The following is a 27946-nucleotide window of genomic DNA, read 5'->3' as shown; positions in this document are numbered from 1 at the left end:
ATTCACAGAGCCTTGCAAACCAATCAAAAAAACGATAGCTGGCAGCATTGAATAGAGGTACCCACGCTTACAAACATACAATACAACTCTGACTCGGAGCGAAACCTGAGAGAATCGAATCAAGGGCTTTTTAAAGAGATCATTCTCTATGCATGACATGTTCTATAAGTATGTGTGTATGTGTGGGTGTCAGCATCTAGCGTCTCGCTGGTTGTGCAATGCGGATCTCTGCGTGGTAGATAATAGGGTTTACTAAAAGGAAAGAAACGTACTAGAAGAGATTGAAAGATGCAGACTGTTCTGAGGTCTTTAAATACCCTCTCTGGTTATTTTCTAGTTGTGTGATATTAACTTTCAGATTTAAACACAATAACAATGATGTAAATGTATATCTGACCGGGAAAAAAAACGGAATCGACATGTAACTCATACAAGAAAACACTTAAATCCATTCCAGAAACTCCAGTCCGGGTATCGGTTGCACTCTGTACTGTAACCAGGGTGGAATCTGTTCCTGCAGACTCCAGGCCAGGAATTGCGGTTGGCCGGCATGGCTTGGTCTTTGTCCAAAGCCTGTGCGTGATCTCGGAAGCTTGCCTGGGTGGCTTTAGAAACGGGGACCTCGCGGAGAAGACAAACCACTCTGTCTCCCAGCAAACTTTTTATTAACTTTCGTGCTTTCCCCATTGCTCTTTTAATATTGTCCTACGAGCAATTTTTTTTGTTGACATTAATAAAGTTGGAAGACTTTTTTTTTCTTTAAGGTAATCAAGTCAATCCCCTTTAAAAAAACAAACAAAAAAAAACAACTTTTTTTTGTTTTTTTTGAAAAATTAGTTAATGCTAAAAAAAAAAATTCCTTTTTGAAACTAAAACGTTCAGCCGAACTTTTTTTTTTCAGGAGCAAAAAATTATATATATATATATATATATATATATATATATATATATATATTATATTCTATATAAATATTAATTATATATATATTTGAAGAAAGAAAGAATATATAATAACATTGTTTTTTTTTTTTTATTTTTTTTTTATTTATTTATTTGCAAAAACTAGAGAGAAAATCAACGATTCCAAAACGAGGGCCCCGGACGAACAGTGAGTTTTGGAAAGTCTAGCACAGCAGATAAAGACTCCTGGAAGACAAAAACCAGCGAACTATCAAAAACCGCTGCACAACTTTTGCAATTGTAAAAAGTTTAAGTAGTATTTTAATAGATTCTCTTTTAGGTCCTGCATATTGTTTAAATTCCCCTCACACTATGGCTGGGATCAACGCGCTGGTTTGGGCTTCTGCAGTGCTGGTTTGGGTTGCGGTGTGTGCCGAGCTGAAACCCAAAACGTGCACCGAAGTCAGGCTCGCCTACGGGTCGAAGGGGTTTAATTACAATGACGTCCCACACCAAGGAGTGAACGGTGAGTCGCTTTTAAAATACAAACCTATTAAAGATACTATTATTAAAACCTATAAAACGAAAATGCACTGCACAGGTTCAGAAGGTGGTTTAGCAAACGGTAAACGTGCAGCGAGTTTTAAATGTACAGTAAAGAAACATTTCCAGTGGGTTTAAGACCGTGTGCTGTGGACGAAAAGTGTGTACAGTATCATATCTATACTGAGCTGGATGTCTATTGTATTGTTTAAAAGCATATAGAGTTAAATCTACTACACCCGCTCCAGGTTATCCAAATAAAACGTGTTATTGTTCACAGACAGCCAAGAAGCTGCAATTTAATAATAATAATAATAATAATAATAATGACAGACTATCGATCTGCGCACTCTAATATCAGCGTCTGTTTGATACGCTTATCGTATGAAATCGTTTTCAAAAAATTCAATCGGCAGGTTTGAAGTGAGCTGACGAGTGTTTTTGTGTATTTTTGTAACATTTAGAAGTTGACTGTACTAGGGACGCGGGAGTCGTGATAGCTCAGGTGAAATGTGATCAAGTTGTTGTTTTAATTGTTCGGTATACGGTGCTAAGCAGTGTAACCACACGGGTTAATGTTTTATGTTAACTTTGAGAGATTTGCTACACTAATGCCGTGTATTAATAATGTACCACTCCCCAGTTGAGGTGTACGGGAGGGAGAGAAATTTACAAGCCATTTTTTAAACATGCATCTCCAGTGAAATGGTGATCCGCCTTTATTTCTTTAATTGCCCTGTATTAGAATACACGGTCTGCGTTTTCTGATCAGGAGTGAACCTCATGGATAAATTGCCTCGTGTACTGGGAATCTGAATTCCGAATCGAGGCACATCTATTCCCGTGTGATGCGGTCATGTACCTGCTGTCTTACTCGGCTTGTAAATTTCGTTTGATTCGGGTCTGGTGTTAAGATCAGCGGGACCAGCAGTTGGTGAAGCATGGCGAGGTGGCTTTGCTCACTCGGGGTTCGTTAATGTGTATGCAATTAGTGAACTGAGAGCATTGTAGGAGATTTTTAACTTGGCTTTGTTCTCGGTAATGGTCATGTAAATGAAGAGATTTAATCTTGTGAGCGCTCGTATCCCCCCTCTGTTTTTTAGCGTCAGGCGAGGTGTGAACTATGGGCTGTTAGTCCTTTCATTTCTTTTATTGTGGATTATTTGCTAGGAATTCAGCTTTTGGCTTCGGTATTTACTGGCCCCCGCGCTCGGGGAGCTGAGGGGGGCTCAAACAGTACAGTATACTATATCTTCATTTTAAACTAGAGAAAGGGGGGCATCTTGTGTAAAGAAAGGTGGGTTTGCTGTACGGTTCCTCAATGACCTTATTCACACAGGAGCCGCTGAGCCGGGGGTCGCGTTTCGGAAAAACACATTTGATGGTTTCTGAAGAAATTCCATTTCTGAAACCCCCCACACAAGCTCAGAGTTGGCCTTTTCACTTATAAAAGTAAATACAATTAAAATAACCACAGAAATAAGTAGATGTTATAATAAACTGGGAACCTTGTACGCTAAAGATCTAACGTATTCTAACTTTAACTCCAAGTATAAGCGCAATAAAAATGATTTACAGATGTCTCGTTATCATTTCACATACACAATGTGCGGTATACTTCAACAAGATTTTTTTTTTTCACTGTATCTCTATTCGTTTTTTTGTTTATTTTTAAATACCTGTAAGAGCTAACAGAAGCGGCGACGTTATGACGAGCAGTCTGCCTTGGGCTACAAGTTACCGTGTTATACAGTGTTAATTTAAACACCTAACCGGTGCGCGTTTCATTCGCGAACGGAAGGTTGGTTTCACTGTTTTTAAGGGCTCCAGTCAAGCAGCAGCGGCTCATCTCGTTTTGTTACGAGTTTCATAGGAAACTAAACAGGGGTTCTTAAACAGCTGCTCTGAGGGGCTCGCTTAACACGCCCAATGCCAAACGGTGCTTGTGGGGTAATATGACCTCGCTTGTAGGTGATCCGTGTGTAAATATTTATACTCGGTGAGGGACTGGGAGGAAGGCAGTGTGGCATGGTGATTTAGAGCAAAATGGTCTGGAAGGGAGTCTGGCATGAGGCAGTGTGTTCTACAGCTTATTTGTGAGGCTCTGGGGAGGAGGCAGGTTGACTTGGTGTTTGGCTGAGTGGACTGGGAGGGAGGCAGTGGATGTTTTGTGTTTAAAACCCTCTGCAATGGCTCATCTTGAATACAATGGCTCCCTGTGTGCAGGACCCAACAGCAAGGTAATTACAGCGGACAATCACTTAACAACAAGTGCGTTTTGAAACAAGGACGTCAAGCTGGACAGAGGTTCTTTATCAGTCTCTTTCTAAGGAAATTATGGTTTCCTGTTTCTGGCTGAGTGAATCAGTCCCAGAGAGGTTGATGATGGGGCAGAACTTGAGAATCATAAAGAGAAGAGGTTTTATTTGGGCATATCTCCACCTGGTGGATAGAAAACCCAGGGTGGATCAAACTGCAATGGAATTGGGTCTTCTTTCCATCCCTGGAACTAGAGAGACCCAGAGGTCTGCCCGGGCTCCTGTGGGTCAGTGACGTCGGCTCTTCAAATTGTTTTCCACCTCCTCTGTTTATATTCTGTGTTGCGTTTCTCAAGGACTCTTTGCTGGCTTGTATTTTGTAATTGCCTGGTTGGTGGTGCCAAGCCCACCTTCCTCTGGTCAGGAAGCAGATGTAAACATCCGTTTCCAACATGGAGATGCTGATTAGCTTCGGGGAACCCGAGGAGCTGCTTCAACTCAACCGCATCCAAGGGAGTTGGGGGTGCTGGCTACCCCACCCAGTGCCCCACCTTCCTGGGCACTAGATTCTGTCGTTGCCCTTGTGCGTAAACATGGAGACTAGTTCATTCTGCTGGAGTCCCTGTAATGCAAAGCATGGGGGGAGTCACAGGATATAAAACATTGCAGCGTGCAACCTGATTAGGGATGGGAAACTGGTCCTGGAGGGCTGTTCTACTTATTTGGGTATAACTGCTATCTGGAATAGCTAACTGCTTTGGCATCTGCACAGAGGTTGAACTGGCTCAATTAAACAAATAAGGACATGGCTGGCACACAAGGACCAGGCCTGGAAGGGCCAGAGTTGCCAGTTGCTGCAGTAGACAGTAGCAACACATGCTTACGTTGGTATCGTTATCATGGTTTTGTAGTTGGATGTTAGGTTTAATACACACTGAACATACTGAAGCCTGCCTGGATAATTCTTCAAATGGAGACGAGCTGGAGGCTCGGTGTGCTCGATGTGGTTTGTGGGGTGGGGATGCTGTTCCTCAGCTGCATGGTTTTTGCTTGTTCTGGGAGGATTCGGGTGGCACTGGCAGTACCTGGAGGCACAACAGATTAGCGAGCCAGTCTGTGATGTCTCCAGAGCGCTTTCAGGAACGTTGTAATTGCTCTGCAGTGCCAGCTCGATGCGAATAAAAGACATTAAAGCACATCCCTGCTATTGGAGCCTCTGCTGGATATGGTGCAAGGACAGCTGCACTGCCAATTTCTCCGGGGTCTTTGCTTCGGATTACTGAAGTGGCATTCTAGCTGCTAGTAAACACTTTAGCTATCGTGTAAATCCCCCTCTTGCCGCCAGAAAAAAAAAAAAAAACTTTATGCGCCTTGGTTGTATCTCTCGTTCACGTTCTCCCTCTCTTTTTTCTCGCTGTCATTTCTCTTTCCTCTCCCCTGCTGTTGCCTGTTGCGCGCTCTCCCCCTCCTCTCTCTCGGCAGTGTCTTTTATTTCCCTGTCTCAATGAGCCAGCACTCTCCATTCTCCCAGCGAACAATGGAGGTGCCCCTTTTAGCCACATTCCTGCACGGACCACCAAGGACCTCTCTCACTCGCAGCGCCAGCCCTGCTCAACACGCAACAATACCCAGGGCTGCTGGGACTGAGTGTCTCGAAAATACAGTTGTATTCAGAAGGTATATTCTATGTATGATGCATACATGTTGATGGGACCTCTTTGTCTGCAAATGCACACCTCTCTCTCTCTCTCTCTCTCTCTCTCTCTTTCTGACACAGAGACACACACAAGCAGAGCCAGTCAGGCTGGGCTGAATACCTTGGCCCTCTGCAATAATGGGCTGGCAATCTTCAGTATCTCCACGCATTCCAAATATGCATTCATTACTCACTCCAGCAGCACACCCTCAGACTAATTTACAGCATCTGAGCTGTCGACCCTGTGTTCTGCTTTAGCAGCCCCCTGCTTGAGAGTGAATACGTCTGTCCTGCTGGAGTGAGGGTCTGGAGGGTGGAGAATAGATGGTTAGAGAGAGGGAGACGTGTCTGATTGTGAGCGAGAGCCTGCTTTTACTCATGTGCCAGCCTAACATCTTTAATGTGCCAGGCTGTGTTTAAACAGAACTCCGCACTCCTACCTCCTGGAATGGTTTGATAACCCTCCACTCTGTTTCTGACACTGTGCTTCACTGCTGGTTAGTTTGAATCTGCCGTATCTAGTCGAAACTGTGAGAGATCAATACAAACCCGATGCAGGAGATTGTGTGGGGGTGATGTTTTACGTTTCATTTGTGCAACGCAACCATCTAAAGTTGAGAAATTCAGCTCTGGCAACCAGCAGCGCCAGACAGCCACCAGACCTGATTGAAGCATGAAGCAGCCTTTACTTGACCACCTGTGCTGGGAATCCAGCGCCAGAGGAGCTTGAAAAATATGTAGCCGAATTTGTGATGACATAAAAAAGGAACTTCTGAGAAATAACTTGGTTGCTGTTGGGAGCAGTTAAAATAGTTTTTGGAGTTCTGATTGTTTCAGAGCTTGGTAACACAAGTTTCGTCCCACGCACAGATAAAACCTTTACAAATCAAGCATCCTGCTTTAAGCACATGAAGTAAGTAAGCTACACACACTGTGTGGTTCGCCTGTAATGGCTGGCTTGGCGAGGTGCTGTAATTGGAGTCGGCTGCATGAGATCTTTGCTTTTCATGCTGTTCAGCAGAAGACACGCTGGGTTTGTTGTGTCTGATAACAGCAGTGAAACCCAAGCTCTGCAGCAGGGATAGTGCAGTACAGACCTACATACTGTACACTGGTACAGAATCCTTTACCCTGCTCAATCAGTCTGCATGTAGCTATCAAATTCAATTAGCTGTTTTTTATTTGTTAGTGAAGTTGCAAGTGTGTGAAAGGCATAGCAGCTTAAAAACCTCCTTGCCTTTTGCTCTGCAGTCTGTCTGTGAGGTGTGATAGTGTTCCAGTTCTCGGCGCTTGCTTGCTGTTGCATTGCATAGCACTTAAGTTCCAAACATATTCTAGATGTCTTTATAATTGCACGTTTCATATGAGAGTAGTTATTATACAAACCTAGACATTGCTTGTTTTAAGTGATGTTTCTGTGTGAATAATGGGTCTGTATTACTGGCTTTTTATTTTCTTAGTCTCCTCCTCCTTCCGTCTTGCTCTCTACCCCATCCTTTCTTCCACGCTCTCTCATTTCTGCCCCTGTGTTTTCTCACTGTCTCCACAGATGTGCTGTGCTCAAATGCACTGTACCTGTGCTAGCTTGTCAAACAGCCAAGTTAAGAAAACAAACCCTGGATATCTCTCTCTATCTCTCTTTCTCTCTCTCTCGAAAGCTGCTGCGCAGGGTACCGCTGCACGCATTTCATTTGAGATCTGACTCCCGATAGCGAGGAGTCATTTCAACACAGACATGATGATGACGAGGCTGGTATGAACAGAATCGACTTCCCTCAGCTTTGTCCGCACCTCTGTTAAACCACAAAGCTTCAATCCTGTGTGGGGGGAAAAAAAATCTCACACTCGAATCTTCGACTCGAGTGTGAGATCTCGAGTCTGTGACAGGGGAGAGCCTGGCTGCTTTAAAGCTTGGTTAGACCACAGCATTCTGGACCCTTCATCCTTTCCTGTCCAAGCCCCCGATTTCAGGAATAGTGCAGTGTTGTGAAGTGAGCTGTGTGGGAAAGAAGCTTGCTCAGTCTTCTCTGTGACTTCAGGCCCCCAGATAGGGAGTTTTCTTTGGCAAGGTATTAATTCAAGAATCCAGACTTGTTGCCAGGATGAATAACCATTGCATTCCAGACAGCTGCCTGTCACATTATTACTGATTGTAATAATTGTTATTGGAGGCCGGCTCCCTCCCCAACACAATCCCAATTCTCTCTCTCTCTCTCTCTCTCTCTCTCTCTCTCTCTCTCTCTCTCTCTCTCTCTCTCTCTCTTTCTTTCTCTCTCGTGCTTTTTTTTTCTTTCTCTGCTGCTGAAGCCCCCCCCCCCCCTTTGGGAAGGGTGCAAGAGGCAGTCGGGTGTGGAAGGTAGACAGCTTGACGTAGTTTGAACCATTCCAGCTTTTATAGTTCCACCTGAGATTCATTAGACGAACTAGAGAATCCATCAAGCTCCTAGAAAAACCAGTGCTGTCCGGGACAGCTTTGTAGCGGTCGTTTTTCTTGCTAGCCCTGCACATTTAAAGGGAATCAAAGTAACATCACTTCATATAGAAATGTGCGCTGGACACTGTGCCCCCTGCACCCTACTGTTGCTCCTATATTTCTCATAATCTGATCCTAAAAGCTCCTGTCAATATGTGCTGGTTAATTTTTGTTCCGTGACCCGCGATGACTGTTTCACTTTGGAATGTTGGTAAATGGATTGTCTTGATTGGCTGAGAGGCACTTAATGATCTGTAATAAGCAGGGTCACAGTGCAAAGAAAGAGGGGGTGGGAGTGCTGCTGCCAAATGGCTGTGTGTGTAATCACTGGGTGTGATCCAGTCTCGCACTGCTGAAGAATGAGCAGGGTGCTGGAGTTTAACCAACATGTAGTCTACCCACATGTGATGACATCTATATGACTGCTAGTCTTTAGAGCGTCCAAGTGCTGTTAAATGTTTTTTCCCCCCATGTAAATCATATTATCCAGCTTAAATTCTGAGCACTTATCACTGGGGGTGGAAAAATATGCATGCTGATCCTTTCAGAACCCAAAATGGTTAGTGGGGATCCAAACATCCCCTCCTAGTTTAAATCAGTCCCATATGGAGCTGATGTCAGCCTCCAAAGGCTTGATACGACTCTGCCTGCTGATTAGATAAACACAGGGCTGGCAGTCCAGCACCTTTGAAAATCAAATCCCACATCCTTGCAAAATAAATACAGACCGGGAAGATTCAACATGTAGTTTATGTAGACGTCCTTCCTTACCCTGGCAATGGATGAATGAATCTTCGAGTGTACCGCAGTACTGTGATTAGTGAGATACATGCATACCTAAGACAAGGTTCTAGAACTACTATGTAACTGTTTTAGCACTGCATTAAATTACAGTCAATGGTAAACGCACACGGCCCCCAGACGTGATGTTTGTTGCGGTTCCCAGCAGCAGCAGTGTTGTTGTTTGGTGTGGCTGAGCGATCAGGGATTGCCTCAGACTCTCTCCCTGGGATTTATGGCCCGGAGCCCAGCGATAGACACTGTTTTATATTTAACTTCTAAACTGGCCTTTTCTGATCCAGCCAGACAGCTCGGAGTGGCGTTGAAACTTGTGGCATGTGTGATATGTATCTGTGTGTGTGCGTGTGTGTGTAGCTCTGTGTGTGTGCAGCTCTGTTTGTGTGCATGCTTCATTCTATATTTTCCTTGTGCAGTGTGCATTCAAAACTCTCTCCAAATGTCTGCAAAATAGATATGAATAGCGAATGCGTTCCCATGTTGAGACGCTGATGAAGGAAGGACAAGGTACAAACTACAGCAAGCACCTGGGTTCACAATTAGTAGAGCCACCCTGGACCCACATATCCTGGAATCTGGTCTCTGGTCAGACCCTCTCATCAACTCGCTCCTGAAAATAGATTGGATGCCTAACATGGCATTCCCTGCTTTCCCAGCTGGTGGTGGAGTCGGATTCTGGTAAAACGCTTGCAGTTTTCAATCTATTTTGGGGGTGTTTTAACTCTTATTCCCGAATGCATGTCTGAAGTACAGCCCCTAAGAAAGTTCACTTTGAATTCTGTAGTTTTTCGTGACATTTCCAGATCTGCAATTCCTTCCATCTGGATTGGAAACTGCAGGATTTAAGTCTGGGAAAATGTTTTGCAGATCACATGTGATTTGCAAATAATCCAAAAACTCTAAACGTCTACCAGGGTGGAACTAAAACTCCTATTGCACAGCAGTTTGATCCATTCCTGGTTTTACTGTGATATTAATAACACACCTGAGCTTGTTACCTGTACACAGTGGCTCATCAAGCTCGTAGTAGAACCTGGAATGGGTGGAACTGCGTCTAGGAGTCTTATTTCCATCCCAGTAACTTAGTTACTGTCTGCCGGGGGCGCTAGAGTACAGAGACCTGGGAAGGTGTGATGAGTTTTGAGGGGTGCTGAAAAGCTTGTTTCCGTTGACAGACACAGTGCAGGGGGGGGGGGGGGGGATTTCCTCCTTGTTAGGAGGGAAGTTGCTTTCTCAAACCGTTTCCTGGAGCTCATTTAGACAGGAATAATAAGCCAAATAAGCAGTGCTGATTGTGCAGCACCAGTCCGAGGCCAGGACACCTAAGCTGGCAGCTCCGCCAGTCTCGCCTTCCTGCCAGAGCCAGAGAGCGAGGAGGTGTTGACAGCTGCCCGTCGTTTCAGGAAAGGAGAGCTGTCCCAATCAGTGACTCTTTGGTTTCCTTAATTATTGAGAGGATCCGCAGCGCCTGCTAGATCTGTTTCGCACTGTAAGTGACGGCCGCTATGGCAGCCTGTGTGTGTGAGTCTGTTCACAGCATTGTACAGAGCCGGTGTTGTGCGGTGGTTAGGAGAAAGGCAGTGTAAGTAGCAGCAATAACATACTAAAAACATTGTGTAGTGTTAAGCATAGATTTTGTGTGTGTGTGCGCTTGCTGGATGTGTTGTGTGTTTGTACTTCGGTGTTCGAGTGGAGAGAGAGAGAGGCAGAATTGCTCTCGTCGTTACTGTTTGTGGGAATGCAGCTGCTGTGAAGGTTTTCTGTTTGACATCTCGAAGATGTCATGTGTTTATTATGGGGTCTCTGTTTTGTTGCTGTAGTAACAACTCTGATTCGGCAGACCAAGGGAGAGCCAAACCAAGCAGGGCTGCTGGGAGTTCATCCCTCTCGCTTGCTGTGGGCCTAGGGAGCGAGAGAGGTGTACACCTTTCATTCTGTTACTTCATTTCTATTCTCCTTTTAAGTGTGCTAAGTGCTAGTGTGATTTAGAAGCAGTGTGGTGAGAGTGGTGGGTCTTGTCTTTGGAGCTGAGAGACTGGGAGCAGAGGAAGCAGTGTTGCCCTAGTTGTTAGAGCTGGGCCAGGCCAGGCAGTGTGGCCTAGGCCTGATGGATGAGAGCACAGTTTAACTTGACAAATTGATCTTTATTGGTGCCGTACATCCTGCTTGGGAGGAGAATTTGGGAGGGGGAGCAGGCAGATAAAGGGCTGGAACCTTGTTGGTCAGACATTTTGAATTCCTGAGGTTGGTTTCCTGAGAGCTGCAGTGGTGCTTGAAGAAAGAACTGGTCAAATTCCAGAGAGGGTGGGGTAGGGAGGAGAGGATGAGGTCTGTGCATCCTCTCAGAGATCACACTCTAGAGGAGAGGAGGGGGTCCATGCATCCTCTCGGAGATCAGACTCCAGAGAGGAGGGGGTTCATGCATCCTCTCAGATCACACTCCAGAGAGGAGGGGGTCCATGCATCCTCTCGGAGATCACTCTCCAGAGGAGAGGAGGGGGTCCATGCATCCTCTCGGAGATCACTCTCCAGAGGAGAGGAGGAGGTCCATGCATCCTCTCAGAGATCACTCTCCAGAGGAGAGGAGGTGGTCCATGCATCCTCTCAGAGATCACACTCCAGAGGAGAGGAGGGGGTCCATGCATCCTCTTAAATCACACTCCAGAGAGGAGGTGGTCCATGCATCCTTTCAGAGATCACACTCCAGAGGAGAGGAGGGGGTCCATGCATCCTCTTAGATCACACTTGTTTCTAACCCACACTAGTTTGAAAAGAATAGAAGGAGCTGGTGAGGATAGTGGAGACTTAGTGGGGGAACTTGGGGGGGGGGGGGGGGGGGGGGGGGGGGGGGGTGTTGCTGCAGATGTTATCTGTAAAACGCACACAATGGATGGGCATGTTAACTATTTTATTACTTTATTCATTAAATCCAGTGATACTGCTGCTATGGCATTTATTGCTGAATCCTCAAGTTAGTCACACCCTTCTTCTACAGATCAAGATGCCTTGCAGATAATCAATTCTATAAAGATTTTTTTTTTTTTTGGGGGGGTGGGGTGGGGATTTTGTTTAGCATTTTGACAGCACAGCCCAAAATCCTGTTGCAAATAGACCTTGTGAACCACCAACACCCACAGGGCAGATGTGACAGCTGAAGTGTTAAATATTCAAAGGGTGCTAGAATGCAGCTCATTGTGGAATTTGAATGTTTGTGGGTTGTGTGTGTGTTTTGTTTTTTTTTTTTACCCGTGACACATCTGAAACGATCTTTTGGGTAGAAGCAGAACATTTGTTATGTAGTTGGAAGTCATGTGAGTGAGAGGGAGGGGGGACTCTTGCACCAGCTGAAGATCATGCTGTGTGATCAGTCAATGTCCATGTTGAGACTGGACCAGAGAGGACAGATATGAAGTGTATAGCGCCCCAAGACGCTTAAGAAATATTCCTTCATTCTGTATACTATGAATGATTTTTTTTTCTCTGCTGTGCACTATTTTGCTTTGCTGTAACTGTGCCCAGAAGCCTGGTGTGTGATTGATTGCAGGGTGTGTAGTATTGAGATAGACGGCAAAGCTAATCAGGACCGTGTACTGTGCTGTATAACAATAGGGGTTTGTACTGGCTGCTGCATCGTGGCTTAACCTTTTCTAGAGCACTTCTGAGCTATTCCAGGTTCCCCCACACACACAGTTAGAGAAGATTGTAATGCATCGTGTGGCATGTCATGCCGTGTTTCCATTGAGCGCACGTTTATTAGACTCTTGCAGGAAAGTCCTACACTTCTCCCTTTCTTGTGATGATGTCTGATAAACCACACTCCTGTTGTGCAGTTGCGAATACTGTTGACAGGAGTTTTGAGTCAGTGTGAGCAGTCTGAGATTGTGGTGGAAACAGACCAGCATGGATGAGAGAGAGAGAGAGAGAAAGGGAGACAAGCTTTGAGATAAGCTTGGCGTGGAAGGATCTCTGTGTAAACTGTTTACATCCAGACGTCCCACGCTTGTCTGATGGATGACAGGATGCTGAGCACGCTGTCTAGTGCGAGAGCCTGCAAAGGGAAGCGCTGGTCCAGCAGGACAAATATTTATTCCAAACAGATCCTAAGAAAAGCATTGAGCCAGATACTGAAGGACAGCTCCTGCAGGACTGGGTCATCGATATTCCAGCTCCTGCAGGACTGGGTCATTGATATTCCAGCTCCTGCAGGACTGGGTCATCGAAACTCCAGCTCTCAGGATCCCTGGTCTGCACAAGCAGATGTGATGCCTTTGCCAGAGGAATTTATATAATTGAGTGTGTGTTGCATTGAAGTCAACATTAACATGAACTGGTTGAGTTTCCCAGGGTAATCGGTCTTCCTTTAACTTTTACTGTTGATCTGGTGTTGTGCTGAAGAGTCCTGTGTGGTTTGGATGATTAATGGGTTTAGGAATTTTAGAGAAACTGAATTTTGAAACTAGAAACACCAGTGTAAGTAAGGGAGGGGGTGGGGATTGAACATTTCCTTTTACTAGTGTCCAGTGGAAACAAGGTTACTGGTCACAATGGGAGACTGGCCTCTCGACTGCTATCTCCTTTCCTCTGCTAATGGGTCAGTCGCCTCCCATGCTGGCAAGCCGCAGAGAAGCGTGAGAGAGGAAAGACACTGGAACCAGGACTGACCTAAGGAGGGGGGGCTGAGCGTGCCAGACTGTACCAACGGGGACTTCGGCTGGGCGGGGGGGGGCGTGACCTTTCGGGACAAGGCACTGTTAACCTTTGGCTGCTGCTTAATGTTGAAAGGTGGGGGCAGAGGGGCTCTCACGTCAATGGATGCTAGGGGAGGGAGGGGGTGGTAATCCTGACTCTGTACAGAAGGCAATTTGGTTGACTGAGTTGTTAGCAATTTAAACCTGGATTGACTGGCACGTTCTTCATCCATGCGTGAACACAATGCTGCTGGTAATTGCTGAGGAACAAGTGTTGGGAGAGTTGAGAAGCTAGGGGTTATTGCCCTGGGGCAGGGGGAAGGGAGGTTACTGTTTCTATGCATCCAAGGGCCATTTAATTAGCAGGGTTTAGATGGTACAGGAGGTTCATTCGCTTGCGCTTGCACCTCTGGAGGCCTGGGTTGGAATCCGTCTTGGATCTTAAGTGAAATGTGTTTGCCGTTCTCCACTTCATTTCACAGCGTTTGAGTTTGGCACACATGGCACACTGCGTTCCGCAGTTTGTCCAGGATTGCTGAGGTGGGTGGAGGGGGGGATTAGAAAGGGTACAGCAAGCTGAAGATAGTTCCTGTATCTGAGGTTTCTTTGAGTGTCGGAGCGTGGCTGGTTGCTGTGGATAGGAGAAAAGGACGTGCCGTCCAGCCCTGATGTCTTATTGAATCTCTCCGCTGTACTATTTATACACAAGGCGTAGCTCATAGTTTTTTTTTTTATATAGAGCATCTGCTTAATATCCCCACAGAGCCTCCTGTATGGTTCAGCTAATTTGCAGTTGCATGGGTCTTGTGGAAAGCAGTTTTAACCCTGCGTGGTCATGTCCCTGAGACCTTGGCACAGATGGGGGCTAGATTTTTATTGTACAATATAAAATAAATACCAGTTCATGTGAACTGTGCAGCCTGCTCTGCGGTCTCACTTGCTGGGTCTGTTAATAATTAGCGATCTGGCTGGCGCAGGCTGGGAGAGACTCTAGTACACAGAGCTGTTGGTTTGTTTCTTGGAAGGAATGTTTTGTTGCGTTTTGGTTTTGCAGAGTAAAGTTTCTGTGCTGTCCGTTTTGCAATAGCAGGGTTAGAGGGCCAAGCCAGCCGCATTTCTAAATGGGTCCCCTCTGCGGTTTCTCTTCATATGCACCAGAAGTGACAGCGCTGCGGCCCCCAGGAGCGCCCGCCTGCACGGGTTTGTTTGTGCGGACGGACTCTGCTGTGGGGTTTGGCTCTGGTCCAGTCCTGTCCTTGCTGACCGACTTCAACTCTTGAACCCCCTCGCGCCTGCTCACAGCCGCCGCCAGCCTCTGCAATTCAAGCTTGCTCTTTTCAAACACTTTAATAAGATGTTTCCACTTCTGGATCACAGGGCTCAGAATAACCCTGCTTTTGCAACTCCACTGTTCCCATGTATGGGACATACAAGGGCATAAAAGGGAAAGCCCATTTATGCCTAGTGTCCCATATATGGGACACCTCGTTCTGTGACACCTCCAGAACACTTCAATGGTATGCATAATGCTAGTGTAATTGCATGCCCTGATGCTAAGAGCTATCGAATGAATACTGAGTAACTGTTTCTCTTTTACAAAGCTAGGCTATTGAACACAAGTCCCAGTTGTTACTGTGACAGCGGTGAGGTCACGCAGTGTGGAAGCACTCGTGCAATAAACACGGCTGCAAGTCTGGAGCTGGAAGCTTTGCAGGAGGCAATCGGGTTGATTGCAGGGCGGCTGAGAGGTTTGCTTCTCACAGAAAAGCCTGGCTTAGCCTGACTGAAAGCCTTCCTAAGCTCTCTTCCATTAGCTAAAATAACAGAGACAAAGAATTCCTTTCAGGCAGACAGAGCCAAGGTATTCAAGACACCCCGAGAGGCCAGGCAGGGACTGTGCAGCAGGACCTGGCATCTCACACACTGCTCTAGTGTAGATTTTTAAATCAATGGGAAGCATTGCATCAGAGGTTAGTCACATTTGTGGCACCTCCATACCAGAACACTTCAGTACATGCTCTCTGATAACCTGTGCAAAGTACAAGGCAGTCGCTTGTGCTTGTTTTTGTTATTAGAGCTGCCTTGTTAAAAATGTTGTTAATCACCAGGTGCCAGCGATCGGAGCAGTTAGGGTCTTGCTATGGTCTGCAGCAGGAGGTTTGCAAACGGTCACAAATCTCGCTTGAGCACATAGGACTTCAATGGGTAACCTCATTGATGTTTGAAAGGTTAGGTTCACACTTCTCCTCGACACAGTATTTCTAACAAACAGGAGCCGGAGGGTTTTGGAAGTGCGACATTGTGGTTTGGTTCTTGACAGGAAGGTGATGTGGGGCTTCCCTCTTCTAAACTCAGAAAAATGGTACCAGCTATATTCTGAGTTTTTGAATGCTGCTGGAGTTTTTGAATGCTGCTGGAGTTTTTAATAGAATCTTGTTGCGCTCTCTGAACTGTGATGCACTCAGCAATGGAGTTGAAGTATTTAGGAATTGCTCATGTTGAAGAGAGTAGACTGGACAGGATTGCCAGTACTGTACAGCTATATTCAGTGAGTAGACTGGACAGGATTGCCAGTACTGTACAGCTATATTCAGTGAGTAGACTGGACAGGATTGCCAGTACTGTACAGATATATTCAGTCAGTGGGAAGTGGTCTGGGCTCCTGTATGAACTTGTCCGGCTCTTTTCTCTCGTTCTGCATTGCAATTTTCAGACTTATCTAAAAAAAACATGCAGATTCAGTTCTCTTTTGTTCTCATTCAAACATATTAACAGTCTTCATTCACTGGTACAGTTTAATTAGCCCAGCTGACTGTGTAACAATGAAGGAACGTAATACTGTTTACAGTACGGCCCCTCACTGCTTGTTTGCTAGAGTGACAACAGCTCTTCTAAAGGACCCCAATGATTCAGCATTAACAACATGGCTATGAACCCCATTCCATACCCTCTCCACTCTGTATAAACGAGTGTCTCCTACTGTCTGTCTTAAGTCTGTCTCCAATTCATTTCCAGCTTTGTCCTTAAAGTATTGGTTAGGGTTAACTTCGTCAGCGCCCTTCAGATATTTTGAAAGACCTCAGACAGCCCAGCTCCCGGTTGTTCTTTGTAATGTGCATTGCCTGTCTGAGTGCTGTGTAGCTGTAACGCTGCCCCTCTTCTTGCAGGTGCCCAGTTGAAGGTGTGCCCGCAGGGCTTCACATGCTGCACCCCTGAGATGGAGGAGAAGCTGAGCCAGCAGAGCCGCACTGACCTCCGAGCCCCAGTGACCCAGCTGAGCTCCAACCTGCAGAGCACCTTCACACAGCGCCACCGCCGCTTTGACCGTGAGTGCACTGTACCCCTCTCCGCTCTCTCACTGCGTCAGGGCTTGACCGTGAGTGCACTGTACCCCTCTCCGCTCTCTCGCTGTGTCAGGGCTTGACCGTGAGTCCACTGTACCCCTCTCCGCTCTCTCGCTGTGTCAGGGCTTGACCGTGAGTCCACTGTACCCCTCTCCGCTCTCTCGCTGTGTCAGGGCTTGACCGTGAGTGCACTGTACCCCTCTCTCTCGCGGAGTCAGGGCTTGACCGTGAGTCCACTGTACCCCTCTCCGCTCTCTCGCTGTGTCAGGGCTTGACCGTGAGTCCACTGTACCCCTCTCCGCTCTCTCGCTGTGTCAGGGCTTGACCGTGAGTCCACTGTACCCCTCTCCGCTCTCTCGCTGTGTCAGGGCTTGACCGTGAGTCCACTGTACCCCTCTCCGCTCTCTCGCTGTGTCAGGGCTTGACCGTGAGTCCACTGTACCCCTCTCCACTCTCTCACTGTTTGTCAGGGCTGCTAAACCCTGGCACAGAGCCAGCTGTGGGACTTTGGCCAGGCCGATCAATCTTCAACTGCTTTTAATAGAAGCGATGTAACCAAGAGAGAGTATTACTTTCCAGTCTGTGTAATTAACCGCTAGGGCCACGCTGTCTCCCAGCTGCCCAGCTTTAACCACTAGGGTCACTGTGTCTCCCAGCTCCTCGGCTCTCTCCACTGACGCCACACTGACTCTGACTGTCCTGGCTCGTTCTTGGAGTATTTAATCAAGACACGAGGCTGATCTTGGCCAGATGTAAAGTGGAATGTGACGTTGCAGAATGTGCGGCCGCAGCCACTTTCTCCTGCCAGGTTTGTCGTTAACCTCTTGTATGCTGCCGGGTTATGGCTTTGTTTGGGGGCCCTCCCATTCCACAGCACTTTGAGCCAGTTCAGGTTTTACTGCCTGTGGTTTACTGACATACTGAACCTATACATTTACATGTGTTTAGATCTCTGAACCTGAACACGCAAACCCACTGAACTTAAAAAAAAAAAAAAAATTAAAAAAAGATTTCCCAGGTTGAATTAACACACCCACAGCTGACGAAGGCAAGCATCTCTTTCAGATGATAAAGGGAAGAACAAAGAATTTCCAACTGTGTCTCTGTGTGAAACCAAACCTCTCAAAACAAACTGAAAGTAATATTGTCCGGGCTGTTTGCTTTTAAGTCACAAAATGGAAACTCTGTAGTTTTTTTTTTTTCTTTCTCTCCACTGTTCACCTCTTTTGTACTCCCAGCTTTGTGTCCTTATCTGTGTGGATCGGAGCTCTGCATCGAGGCACACCTGCAGGGTGGTGCCCCACATCCCTCCCTCCCTCGTGGAGTGTCTCCTGGGAATGGGGGGGCCCCGCTGTGGGAGGTGGCTGGGGAGCTGGGTTTTAGACTAAAATTCATGATTGTGTTCTAAAGTCCCAGAAGATTACATAACTAGTAACAGTGCTGGTTGCATTCACTGCTGAAAGTCCTGATCTCGTGTTGCCACCAGGGGGAGATGCCTGCAGAGCAGTGAATCAATCTACCTGCAATCTGGAACACAGCTAACAAGTAAAACATTGGCATGAGCTTTCTTTACATAACCCTTTAAAACTGTGCAGGGATACAAATGAAAACTAGCCATTGTGCTCTGATTTGGAATATTTCAGTATTTTGCCCCTTTTTTCAGGCTTGACCGTTTTCAACAGTAGCCCTTGTTTTGGTTTGATGAGAGTGGGGTTATCTGCTTTCATACTGGAAATCCCTTGTGACCCTCCCCCACTACCCTCTTTTCAAAATATATATTTAACTTGGTCTCATGCCCAATTAATCGTTTATAACTTTTGTTTTGTACCGTTTTCATTTATAGTGTGAATATATATAATATATAATTTTTTTTATTTATTTTTTTAAACTGTCTCACACTCAATTGATAGTCTTAAACTTTTGTTTGATAAGTTTGGCATTTACAGCCTAAAAGAAAACAGAACGGTGTAGGTGTGACCAATGTAAACAGAAGCTAATGGAGTGCTCCCTGTTCCCCCGGGAGCAGGGCTGGCTGAGGTGTCTCTTTCGTGGGCTCGGCATGTTTGTTCCTGGGCTGCAGGACAACTCTCCGCTGTGCTGTGAAATGAGACTGTGAACGGCGTGAGCACACAGGCTGGGGCGGGAGGAAGTGAGAATTGGGTTTGGAGGGGGGAGGGGGCTTGGCGTGCCCTTTCACATGGTTTAACACTGCGAGTGGAGCAGGAGAACTGAACTGGAAATCCTGCTCTGGAGTGCGCAGGAGTTAGCCTCCCAGTATTCTGAGTGTGGAGTTCGGTGTCTCTAAGTTTTGTTTCTGTTTAATGTTTGAGAGTTTCGTGTATTCAAGGGACGGTTTCACAAAGCACTTCGAGGTAGCAGTCTGTTAAATCCAGTTTAAATCAACAGAATAAACTGCAAGAATGTTTCTTCTAAAGATTCAGACTGAATTCTGCACGACAAAACTACATGCAGATCTGTCTTTTTTTTAAATATTTTTTAAAAACGGGTGGAAAGAAGACTTGCTTTGCGAAGCTGAGCCTGCAGTATTTTCTTCTACTTTCATAGTGGTGCAGCTTGCAAGGTAAATCACATTTCATTTACCATGAAATGAAAGAAGGGGGAAGCTGAAAAGCTGATTAAACATTGAAAATGCTTATTCTGGGAGTGCGTGCTTCCCCATGAAGGAGTCCAATTAGGATGTGGGGGGACGGGGGACAGAGGTAGACAGCATTCCTGAGGATTAAGCTGGGTTATTGTTCCTGTTCTGCTGTGTGGGGAGCAGGCTGAAGCCGCCCTCTCTCTGTTTGGGGTGAGCCGTGAGAGAGAAGGGGGGCGGGATTTACAGGTCAGAGGCTCCCAACCTAGACATTGGTTTTATTAAATAATCCTATTGAAATTCCATTGAGGAAGGGAAGGGTGGGGGAGAAGGAATGTGGGCACAAAAATGCCATTGATAGTAGCCAGGCCTACTCACAGGCTGTCCGTTAGGAAGCCTAAAAAAAGACTCTATAGACAGATCTATTCTGCCATTCTAGCTTCACATCAAAAAGTCCCCTTCGTCACTGGAAGAGTTCAGGCCCCAGTTCTATTGAATGTGTTCTGTGATGTAGACGCACGAGCATCCAGTCTGCTTTGTAACCACGTTAATTGAATGAGGTGTGTGTTTGATTTCACTTCAATTACTTTTCCTAAACGAAATAGAATTTATTTATTTATTTTTGCAATGCCTCTAAAATAAGCCACTAAATGAAAATCCTATACTCTCCATTCTTCAAAACTGGATGCCAGTTAAATTAAAACTAATGAGGAGCCAGAGCTAAAGGTTACAAGTGTACTTACGCTTCATCTGCGCAAGTGTAACTTTATGTGCATATGGTCTGCAGGTTAGAGCCAAGAGCTGGCCTCTCACTAACTTTTTTCTCTCATTGTCACTCTTGATAATCCTTTTATGGGACTTACTGACTTGGCTTTTGCAATAAAAAAGAATGTTTTTTTTAATGTTTTAATGATAGCTCTTACATGAACTTCCTCTCGTGTCTCCAGAATTCTTCAAGGAGCTGCTGGACAATGCCGAGCGCTCCCTGCACGACATGTTCACCCGGACGTACGGAGTCATGTACGTGCAGAACGCAGAGCTCTTCAAGCAGTTCTTCCAGGACCTGAAGCGCTACTACGTGAGCGGCGGGGTGGACCTGGAGCAGATGCTGTCCGAGTTCTGGGCTGGGCTTCTGGAGCGCATGTTCAAGCTGGTCAATGTCCAGTACCATTTCACAGAGGAGTACATGGAGTGTGTCAGCAAGCACACTGAACAGCTCAAGCCCTTCGGAGACGTGCCTCGCAAGCTCAAACTGCAGGTCACGCGCGCCTTTGTGGCGGCAAGGACTTTCGCTCAGGGGCTTGACGTCATTGGAGACGTGGTCAGCAAAGTGTCCGCGGTGAGTTTTTTACAATGGAAATATGAACGACATTAACACTAACGCTGCTTTTCAATTACTGCCCTTCTGAATGATCCCAAGTTCTGGCTTTGTGGTTCTTGAGTAACCATGTGATGTTGTTACATTTGAACTCCCTTAATGGTATAGTATAGAACCCAGTGGAGTTCAAAGGTTACAGTTTCACATGATTTCAAGACCAAGAAGCAAACAGCCTGTAAACGAGATGACTCCTAAAGCAACAGAGAAAGTTATCATTCTATTACAGAACTCGCAGCATTCAGAGTGCCTGCCGGGGAAGGATCTATAGAGGAGTGCTTGTTAATTGCATTGGCAGCTGTATGTCCTTTTAAAGGGCTGATGAAGCAGGCTCACACACTCGCTGTCTGTCACTGTAGCCCGGAGCTGAAACTCCTCGTTCTAAAAGAAAACATTTAGCTTGGGAGGATACACCAAGACTGCGGCCTTTACAGCTTGCAGATGTGAAACTCCAAGTTTTCCATTGCTCTCCGTTGAGGGAGGATTAATCAGTGAGAATCTAAACACAGACCCCCACCCCATCTCTCCAGGGAGCTTCAGGAATCCCTCCATCACCGGGGAAGCTACTGCCCCCTTGTGCTGAGGGTAGACAGGCAGCATTGATAGACTAGACCGAGTAAGCTCTGTCGTCCTCATCCCAAAGTTCTGGAAACCCGGCTGCATGAGCACTGTTCCAGTGATCGCGTATATCTAGCAGGAACCCTGCATTCAAATCTCTGTGAAAACAGCAACTGTGTAGCGAACTCTGCATGGTGAACCAGGACACGGGGGGGGGGGGGGGGGGGGGGCTAATTTGTAAGATACAAACTTGCAGCTCCAGTAGTTCTCCTTCAACTGACTTTTATCTATTGTTTCCCTGGTATCTGAGAACTAGGCCTAATGGGTTAACCTTGTCACTGGTTATCAGCCTATCAATAACTCCACCTCCCCCCCCTTATCAGTTGCAGATTGGGAAACTGCAGCTGGGATGAAATATGTCTGTGCACCGGGCTGTAAGCAAAGCCCAAGCAGCGGGTTTAAACAACCAGTCAGACCTGAGGGGAGGGGAGGGGAGCTCCCAGCTTGTCTGATCAGGTGGGACGTGTCCAGTTGTCGGGGGCACTGATGTGCACAGATTGTACCAGCTCTGTTTATTCCACAGTCCAGGTTCCGCTCTCTGGCTGTGATCAGGGTCATGCTTGTTGAGTTTTATTTGCTTGATAGCAGCTTGCCCTGCAGCATAACTTGCACTGAATAAAAGTCAACCTATGTTGGCAATGCCAAAAATGTATAGCTGCTTCAGCCGACACATCACCTCAAGCCATTGAACTTCAACAGCTTGATTGGAAGTGAAAGGTGTGCATTCAGAACCACTGGTGTAGTCTGATTGAACCCAGTGTTGAGGTCAGTTAATCAAGCAATGCAGAAGACTCCTGGGATAGGAACTCGAGGCTGGCGGAGGCCAGGTTGTGCCTGAAATGTTTTCTGGAAGCCGCTCCTCAGTGTGAAAGGATGGGTCTTTCAGAATGTAAGGAATGCTGAACTAACCCCTCTCTATTGCTGCGCTGCCCCCTACAGGTGAACGCCTCTCCGGACTGCGTGAGAGCCGCCATGAAGATGATGTACTGTCCCTACTGCAGCGGGCAGGTGGCGCTCAAACCCTGCCCCAATTACTGCCTCAACGTGATGAAGGGATGCCTGGCGAACCAGGCCGACCTGGACACAGAGTGGAACAATGTCATGGGTGCGTTAGCGCCCCCTGTTGGGCACAGTCTGAAGTCCTAAGTCCATGCGCTGTTTTGGGTGTGTCCTCTTTGGTCTGGAAGATTGATGGTCATTAAGCAGTGCTGTTTTGTGTGTTCTGTTGCATGCAGTTCTACTGTACCTCGTACACATTGCCAACTTGCTGGACTACAAGCATGTATCCAGTAAGCTTTCATAGCATGGGAACCTAAACAACAAACCTGTGAGTGCTGCGTGTGTTTTGAGATGCTCCTTTTAAAACCTGTATGTAAAGCTTGTGGAACATCAATAGTGGGCAGCACATTTGGGGAATTTCCCCCCACCCCCCTTAACCAAAAAAAAAAAAAAAGGGTTCAGTCAGACCCCCTGCCTTCCCACCCCATCAAGAAAAGAAGAAAAAAAAAAGTGAATTCCTGAAGTCTCTGCTGGGGGCCTGAATGTGTCCTGTGTGTCGGCTCTGAAAGCCTGCCTCACATTCCTGAGCGCAGCGCCTCACAAAGCATCTGCAGCCAGAGCAACAGCCCTCCCCCACTCCCCCAGCTCGCTTCTCTTTTACATTTATAACGGTAGATAGGAAGAGCCTCTAGCTGCTCCTCTGGCTTCTCTACGAATCAGTAATGCTGACTCCAGTACAGCGTTAGTGCATGAAGTGATTCCACGCTGCAGTGACGGGCTGGAGGTTCACCTTGTTTGGTATCTGTTCCCTTGTTCTCTCGGTACTGATGATGAGTTCCGGTCTCAAGAAAAGCAGCGCATGTGGATAGAAAGCTGTGATGGGGGGGTTAGGGCCCGGCTGACAGTGCTCTCCGCGCTCCGCTTTCCCTGCTGCCTGCTTTCTTCCACTCACACTTGAGGCTTGGAGCCGGCCGGCTGGCTGGCCAGGAGAGCGTTGAACTCGCTGCAGAAGTTTGATTCACTGAGCCTCTTTAAAGTGGGTGTAAAAACATTCTTGTTGAACCTGGTGTTTTAAAAGATGCACAGGCATGTAAATACATTATAAAATCTTGGTGCTAAATGTACAAGTGTTATTTACAACAGGTTTTAAACAGACGCAAGGTTGGTTAATGCAAAAGAGCCCAGACTGAGGACTTGGTGACTCTCTGGCACCCCCTAGTGGTAGAAGGGCCTTTGTGTAGTCAGAATTGAACAATTGATTTTGATTTGTCAATGAGTGGGAAGTGTGATGCTTATTTTAATCTATTTGTGTGACTTCATGTTCTGCTGCTGCCATGGGCAATTTAGGCAAAGTGTTTGTGTGCCAGTGCTGGACTGTGACTCTTCAGTTCCTGTTGAATCTGTACACTGCTCCTGACCCATGCCCAGGAGATTACACTGCTCTACAAGGGCGTCTAATTCAAGGGGAGTCCCAGCCGTTAATAGGCAGGAAAGGAGGAAGTCACAGAGGAGACCTGTATAGACTGAACTTGCATTGGTGTGAAGACAGTGGGCTGGTGCCTCTGTGAACGCATCTGACCCATGATTGTGCCCCGCAGATGCCATGCTGAACCTGGCAGAGAGACTGGAGGGCCCCTTCAACATTGAGGCTGTGATGGACCCCATTGACGTCAAGATCTCGGACGCCATCATGAACATGCAAGAAAACAGCATGCAGGTCTCCCAGAAGGTGGGGCTGTCCATTTTCAATTGACCTCAATAAAGCGCTCTGAATACAGCCACTGTTTTCAGATAGTAAGAGTAGTTCTTTGTGATGCATGTTTTTTTTTTTCCAGCACAGTCCCAACACTGTCTAGGATATCTTTGTTTGTGAAGTCTGTGGAAATCTGTACCTGTCTTTTCATATTGTGTCTGATAGTTTATGTCATGACCGTGTCTGCCTGCCAGCTCTACAGCATTGTTAATGGTATTACTCATCCTCTACTTTGGTAGGTGTTTGTGTTTCTGTGTGTAGAAACGTTCAGTCTGTTGGAGTTTTAAACGTTATTTACGGTCCTGGCTAGGATCATGTGAAGGGATATTCCACTTGTCTTTTGAAAGCATTGCATGTTGTGTAGTACTTTCATGTAAGTGCTGTGTTGAGTGGGGCTAGCTTTCTCAGACCCGTATCCAGGCCTGCAGTGTTGAAAGAGTTAACTGTGTCCTGTGGTTGTCCTCTCTCAGGTGTTCCAGGGATGTGGGCAGCCCAGGCCTGCTGTTCCAGATCGCGTCTCACGCTCGGCTCCTGATGGTGGGTTCAATGCCAGGTTCCGACCCTACAACCCGGAGGAGAGGCCCACTACTGCAGCGGGCACCAGCCTCGACAGACTGGTAAGACTTCTACCACAATACCAACTTGATACCCATTGATGATCAGTTATTCTCAAAGGGCAGCGCTGCCCAGGAGTATCTGCATCTAAAATTCTTTCCATTAATAAAAGGCGGCAGTCCTCTGGGTCCAGCTAGTGTGAACTGTGTCTCATTTCCCAGAGCTGGTGTTGGATCATCCTGTTTCTGCATCCACATTTTACAATTCGAGCTAGGGACAGTTTCTGAAATGTTATCATCTTGCTTTCTTTTTAAAATTACTTTTCTAAAGGTATTTTCTGATGAGTATCATGCAACTGGCTGCCTTCCATTCTGTGTACAGCTGTGGTGTGAATTCTAATCTTAAGAATTCCAATCTGCTTTACTTGCACAGCAAATTATAAATTAGCAGCCAGGCTTCCAGTTACTTTATGCATGACTGGACTGGCCTGCTGTGACCGCGCTTCACAGACGCATGATCTTAATTCTCTCAAGCCTGACCTCATCTCCTCTCTGTGTGCCCGTGCAGGTCCCTGATGTGAAGAAGCACCTCAAGCTGGCAAAGAAGTTCTGGTCCACGCTGCCGGAGAGTGTGTGCACGGGAGAGCGGATAAGCGCAGGAGACGAGTGCTGGAACGGCACCGCAAAGAGCAGGTAAAAATGTTCTTTCGAAGCTTTTGTTTGAACTGGTGGGGCTGATGCACACATTGCACTGGAGCTGCGAGTCTGTTCCTTTTGTAGCGCAGTTTCTGAACCTGCGTGTGTGTTTTGCAGGTACGATTCGGTGGTGATGGGAAATGGTTTAGCCAACCAGGTGGCCAACCCCGATGTGGAGGTTGACATCACCAAGCCGGACTTGGTGATTCGCCGGCAGATAATGGTGCTGCGCCTGATGACCAACAGGCTGAAGAGCGCCCACAACGGGCATGACGTCACCTTCTTTGACATGAGTGAGTGCTGTTCAGATACACCCACTCTTTTTGATGGGTTTATTGAAATGCTTTTCGGTCATCATTAATCTGATGCGCTCTCATTTGCTGGTTTTGTTCTGTGCCCGCAGGTGAGGATGGCAGTGGGGAGGAGAGTGGCAGCGGGTGTGAGGGCCAGCATTGTACGTCCGATTTCGTCTTCACCCCCACCATCACCAAGATCCCTCCGGTGATTGCAAGATCGGGTGAAGTTTCGGGGGCAGTCAGTCTGCCTCTGATCAGCTTTGTTTTGCTGCTGGGAGCTGCAGCTCTGGCCATACTAGCCCCTCGGAGATAATCTCTCTGGCGGTAGGAGGACTTTGTCGACACAGAGAGACTGTCTTAAAGAACATGGTCAGCATCTGGCCTTTGTTTGTCATCTGGGGACTTATGCTTTTTTAATTTTTGAAACCAATTATTCAACGGACATCAGCGTACAGCTTGGGGCCTCCAAACCAACCACTTTAAAAATAAATTTTTCAGCTGTTTGAGAGAGAGAGAGAGAGTGAGAGAGAGAGAGAGAATAAATCTGTTTTCAGTTAATGGGTTCCACCCCTCTCGCCACCACACATCTGCCCCCATTTCTCCTGTTAAAATGTCTTTTGAGGTTTGTGATATTCATAAACCTGCAGTGAGAATCCCTGATCTATAATACTAGTAAGAGATGTGGGTCTGATGGTACTTTTCTTTAAATAAAATACATGTCTTGATTGTTGCATTCTACATATAGACTAAAAGGACCCTGATCAGAAACACAGGTACAGTGTAAGCAGGCAGGGTGCCCAGGATCGGTGGGTCCCTCAGAAATCGCTTGAACCCCCTGAGGACCGCGCGTGGTCAGTGTGTGAGGGGTGAGGATTTTATCTACTAGTGGACAGCCTTCAATGCAAACTTGTCCCGTGCTGATGAGAAGTCAGTTGGGTATTTTATTAAGAAGGGAGAATCCCAGTCTGTAGGACCGCTGACATTATACCGAGATTTAACACATCGAAGAAAAAGAAATGCTTTGAATGAGACTAAAAAGATACTTGAGAAAATGACCTGTGCTCGTGTTCCCCATGCACTGCCAGCCAGGTGTGTGTGTGTGTGTGTGTGTGTGTGCGTGCATGCGTGCGTGTGCGTGAGGGTGGAAATGTAAAGAATGCATCACAGCCAAAATTGTGAGGATTTTTTCAAGTCCAAACCCATCCCTTTTTAACTTAAAAAAAATAAATAAATAAATAAAAAAATTTAATAGCCAGATGATATTCACAAGCCTGAAGATTTGAACGAAGCCCTCGCTTAGGGGCTGCATCTGGTTGTGGTTCTAACAGCAGCTTGCAATGAATTCTGTTGGTGCTTTCCTTATCTATTCTTTAGTTTTTATATTCACATGAAACGGGGGAGAATCTACTAAGCTGTTACTGCCAAATGTTTTTTCTCTCCCCTAAAGATTGTGTAATTATTACAAGTCTGTATTTGTGTGTGTGTTGGGATTGGGGGGGGGGGGGGGGGGGGGCTGTCCCGTTGGGCAGTGACTGAGGCACAAGGTGTTCGGGATCCCTTGCCCACCCCTACACCCGGATCAGGGTCACGACGTCGGTCAGAGAATGAGGTGGGCTGGGTTCAAACCCACTTCCCTGAAGGTGCGAGATGTGAGCAGGTGGAAGATTGTAAATAAGGACAGCAATGTTATAAATAATATAGAGGTCTCTGAACGAGGCAATAAACAATCCAATGAAAAGTTTTTTGTACGTGTTGGATAACAGTGACTGGAGGAGAGATTATAGATATTAAAAAGTGATGAAAGTAAACGTTTCCTAGTCTTGTCAAATTTAAGTACTGCAAATACTTTTTTTTTTTTTGATGGTTTGAACAAAGAAAACATTTGATTTGAACAAAAAATCATTTTATAGCTGGATTTTAAAATACCCCCCCAAAAAAAAAGTAATAAATAAACATACCCAAGCTTCACACAGGTGCTGATTGGATGAGCTGGTTTTTCACACAGGTGCTGATTGGATGAGCTGGTTTTTCACACAGGTGCTGATTGGATGAGCCTGTTTTTCATACAGGTGCATGCAGCGTTTGACATGTCTGCATGCAAATACTTACAGAATTGTCTTGCCCTGTAATTGGTCAACAAGTTGCCAATTGGATCGTGTCTAGCACTTAAAAGGATGGATGACTATAAGAGATGAAACTGGCACCCTGAAATGTTGACAAATAAACCCAACGGGCCCCCAAGAGGATACCCTTTCATAGGCCTCTTCTGAATCATAACTGTACGCTTGGCTATTATCAATAGAGCAAGTTAAAACTGGAGGTCCTGAACAAATGACTAACTCAGAGCCCTGGGGGAATC

General features: G+C 46.4%; 1 protein-coding gene across 3 annotated transcripts; it reads left to right on the top strand.

Annotated features, from left to right (window-relative positions):
- Positions 1–441: 441 nt before the first annotated feature.
- On the top strand, positions 442–27105 carry LOC121295407 (glypican-4-like). Of its 3 annotated transcripts, XM_041219979.1 has the most exons (11): positions 442–764; positions 1067–1108; positions 1241–1426; positions 16524–16682; positions 20244–20635; positions 22229–22394; positions 23887–24017; positions 24512–24658; positions 25164–25288; positions 25409–25584; positions 25695–27105. In XM_041219979.1, the coding sequence occupies exons 3-11, from the start codon at positions 1273–1275 to the stop codon at positions 25898–25900; spliced, it is 1656 nt and encodes a 551-aa protein (XP_041075913.1). In that variant the 5' UTR covers positions 442–764; positions 1067–1108; positions 1241–1272; the 3' UTR covers positions 25901–27105. The 3 variants fall into 3 exon arrangements, with proteins under 3 accessions (XP_041075913.1, XP_041075912.1, XP_041075911.1); XM_041219978.1 differs by lacking the exon at positions 1067–1108; XM_041219977.1 differs by lacking the exon at positions 442–764 and having other exon boundaries at positions 1023–1426.
- The last annotated feature ends 841 nt before the right edge of the window (positions 27106–27946 follow it).

The sequence above is a fragment of the Polyodon spathula genome, chromosome 20 (assembly GCF_017654505.1).
Source record: "Polyodon spathula isolate WHYD16114869_AA chromosome 20, ASM1765450v1, whole genome shotgun sequence".
NCBI lineage: Eukaryota > Metazoa > Chordata > Actinopteri > Acipenseriformes > Polyodontidae > Polyodon > Polyodon spathula.
The sequence above is the reverse complement of the archived record's forward strand: the minus strand, read 5'-3'. Positions and strand labels throughout refer to the sequence as shown.